Source organism: Nicotiana tabacum, chromosome 9, assembly GCF_000715075.1.
Source record: "Nicotiana tabacum cultivar K326 chromosome 9, ASM71507v2, whole genome shotgun sequence".
In the NCBI taxonomy this organism is placed as follows: domain Eukaryota; kingdom Viridiplantae; phylum Streptophyta; class Magnoliopsida; order Solanales; family Solanaceae; genus Nicotiana; species Nicotiana tabacum.
The window spans coordinates 79,865,548-79,868,582 of record NC_134088.1 but is presented as its reverse complement, the minus strand read 5'-3'; the positions used below and the strand labels follow the sequence as shown (position 1 = coordinate 79,868,582).

The 3,035-nt window shown below is 35.7% G+C and overlaps 1 protein-coding gene across 1 annotated transcript; it reads left to right on the top strand.

Moving 5' to 3' along the window:
* Window positions 1-1,258: 1,258 nt before the first annotated feature.
* LOC142163981 (uncharacterized) lies at window positions 1,259-2,566 on the top strand. The gene is made up of 3 exons (XM_075221140.1): window positions 1,259-1,400; window positions 1,605-1,657; window positions 1,739-2,566. Exons 1-3 carry the CDS (start codon window positions 1,259-1,261, stop codon window positions 2,564-2,566), a joined length of 1,023 nt encoding a protein of 340 aa, XP_075077241.1.
* The last annotated feature ends 469 nt before the right edge of the window (window positions 2,567-3,035 follow it).

Below are 3,035 nucleotides of genomic sequence, written 5' to 3'. Positions count from 1 at the left end.
GCTATCGCTTTTGCTTTGCATCTTTCTTCTGGATTCCATGTTGTTCCTATTTTTTTTATGATTTATGTCGTGATACTGATATTGTCTCCTTTTGTCTTTTTGTCCTCTTGAGCCGAGGGTCTTTCGAAAACAGCTTCTCTACCTCTTCGAAGTAGGGGTAAGGTCTGCATATATAATACCCTCCCCAGACCCCACTAGTGGGATTTCACTGGGTTGTTGTTGTTGTTGTAGTAAATGAGGCTTTGTTTGTTGATGAGACTATCTTATGTGACCTTTTATGTGGGCCAGAAGTTGTTGAACTACGTGAAACTATATTAAATAAAGAGGCTAGGGCAACATTTACTGTTCTAGAGGATATAAATATCCAAGAAAGTGCTACAGACAACACATTTGTGGCTGAAGAATATCTAGCTGATGTTGGGGTTTTAGGCGAGAATTTACAAGGGGCTGAAGAAACAATAAATGCAGATGTTGGTGTTAGATCTTTCAAGTAGTGAGTCCGAATTAGATCACATACTTGATGAAAATGATAGTGATGTACGTGAAGAGCCCACTTCATTAAAGCATGAAAGAAAAAGAAAAAAATAGAAGAAACAGAGAAAGAAACCTACTATAACAGAGGAGATTATTCTGGAAGAAGCTGGAATAGATAAAGGCTTTAAGGATATTGGTAGGCCATCTAAGGAGGACAAGTTTGCTTGAAAATTAAGAGGGGATGAGGACTACTACACCAGTTCTGATATTGAAAGTGATGATAACACAAATGACTTAGATGTTTTAGCTGAAAGGGGTATTGAATTACCTCCTAGAAGGAGAAGTAAAAAGGTAAGGTTTGACCCTGATTGTTACCTTACTATTTTTGAGCTTGGTATGATATTTGAAAATGCTGTAGAATTAGGAAAGCAGTGGCCTAATATGCCGTGGAGAACAAAATACAACTAACACTTAGGCCAAATGAGAAGGATATGGTTAGAGTTAAGTGTAAAGGTGTGAATTGTAAATGGGAATTGTATGCAAGCAAATATGGAGATTTATGTGACTTTACTGTGAATAAATACTATCCAGCTTATAAGTGCAATACCAAAAACAAGAACAAGTTATGTACTTCTAAGTAATTTGCCAATAAGTATAAAGATAGGATTATTTCTATCTAAATATTAAGTTGTGGGAGATTCAAAATTTGGTCAGGAATAAGTTAGGTTTGTATGTTGGAAGGATTGTTTGTTATAGGGCTAAGTGTAGGGTGATAAGCCAATTAATGGGTGACTGGAAGATGGAATTTAACAGGTTGTGTGATTATGCTTATATTATTAAGCAAATAAATCCTAGGAGTTCTTGCTGGATCAGGACAGATAGTGAGATTGTTCCAGACAAGAATCTGTTTGTGCATTTCTATCTCTGTTTAGATGCTTTAAAAAGGGGATGGTTAGAAGGGTGCAGAAAGATCATATGATTTGATGGTTATTTTCTAAAGGGAATCTGCAAGGGTGGGTTACTTGTTGATGTTGGTAGAAATAAGAATCAAATTTTTCCTATTGTATGAGTTGTAGTTGATCAAGAGACAAAACACTCTTGGAGCTGGTTCATCACATGTTTGATTGCAGGTTTACGGTTAGGAGATGGTGTTGGCTTAACTGTTATGCCAGATATGCAAAAGGTGAAGTTATAGTCAACTTTTTACTTATTTTTTTCCTGATTTTATATGATGTCTACTAACATTTATTACTATTTTTAGTAGGGACTAGTACCAACTATAAATGAATTACTACCAATGGCAGAACACAGAATGTGTGTTAGACACATTTTGTCTAACTGGTCCAAAAATTGGAGGGATGAAGAAAGGAGAAAACAATTTTGGAGATGTGCTAAAGCATCTTATGAAGTGAAATTCAAGGAAGAACTGGAAGCAATGAATAAGCTTGGTTATAAGATATGTGAAGACTTGTTGAAGTATGATAAAGAGTATTGGGGTAGGGCATCCTTTAGAGAAGATTCAAAGAGTGATGTTATTGAGAATAACATGTGTGAAACATTCAATTCTTGGATAGTAGGACATAGGCACAAGTCTGTTATAACTATGTTGGAAACAATTAGACATAAAATCATAAAGAGGACCATTAAAATGAGAAAGTTTGTTGAGACTTGGGTTACTCATCTTGCGCCAAGGGCTAGGTTGATCCTGAAAGAGAACAAAGTCCTCTCTAAGAGGTGTAATGTTATGTGGAATGCAGAACACAAATTTGAGGTTGATGAAGGTGTGTACATAATTATTGTTGATTTTATAAATATGACATGCACTTGTAGATCATGGATGTTGAGGGGTATTCCATGCCAATATGCAGTATGTGCATTCTATGATAAAGAAATGGACCCAGATGATTATGTTGCCCATTTGTATAGAAAGGAAATTTTTCGTAAAGCTTACCAGCATTTCATTCAACCAATTTTCAATATGAGGATGTGGCCAGAATCAACAAATCCATATATAAAGCCTCCTGAACCTAAACCTTTGCCAGTTAGACCAAAGAGATGTAGGATAAAAGACAAGGACGAGCCAAGGAAATAGCATAATAAGCTATCAAAGAAAGGGATGAATATGACTTGTTCAAATTGCCAACAAAATTTGGATGCAAGAACATGTTAAGCTTATGATATTTACATTGTTTTACATTCTTTTCTTAGTATTATTTCAACATGTTCCAAGAAGTGCTACTCAACAAAGTCAAAATATGGCACCACCTCCACCAATATCATCTCAAGAAATACCATCTCAACAAAGCAATCCATTATCCATATGTGAGGATACAAGTATTGTCAAAAGACAAAGAAACAATCAATCAACTAGGCTTGGTAGGTGAAGAGGAAGAGGAAAAGGCCTTAGACTAGGCAGGGAAAAATAAAGGGGAACTAAACTTGGCATAGGTAGGGGATATTTTGCATATGCTATAGAAAAATCTACTAGCACTAAACCTTCAACAATATCTCAATCTAGAGGAAGCTCAACTAATATGCCAACCATTGGACATAAAAGGCCA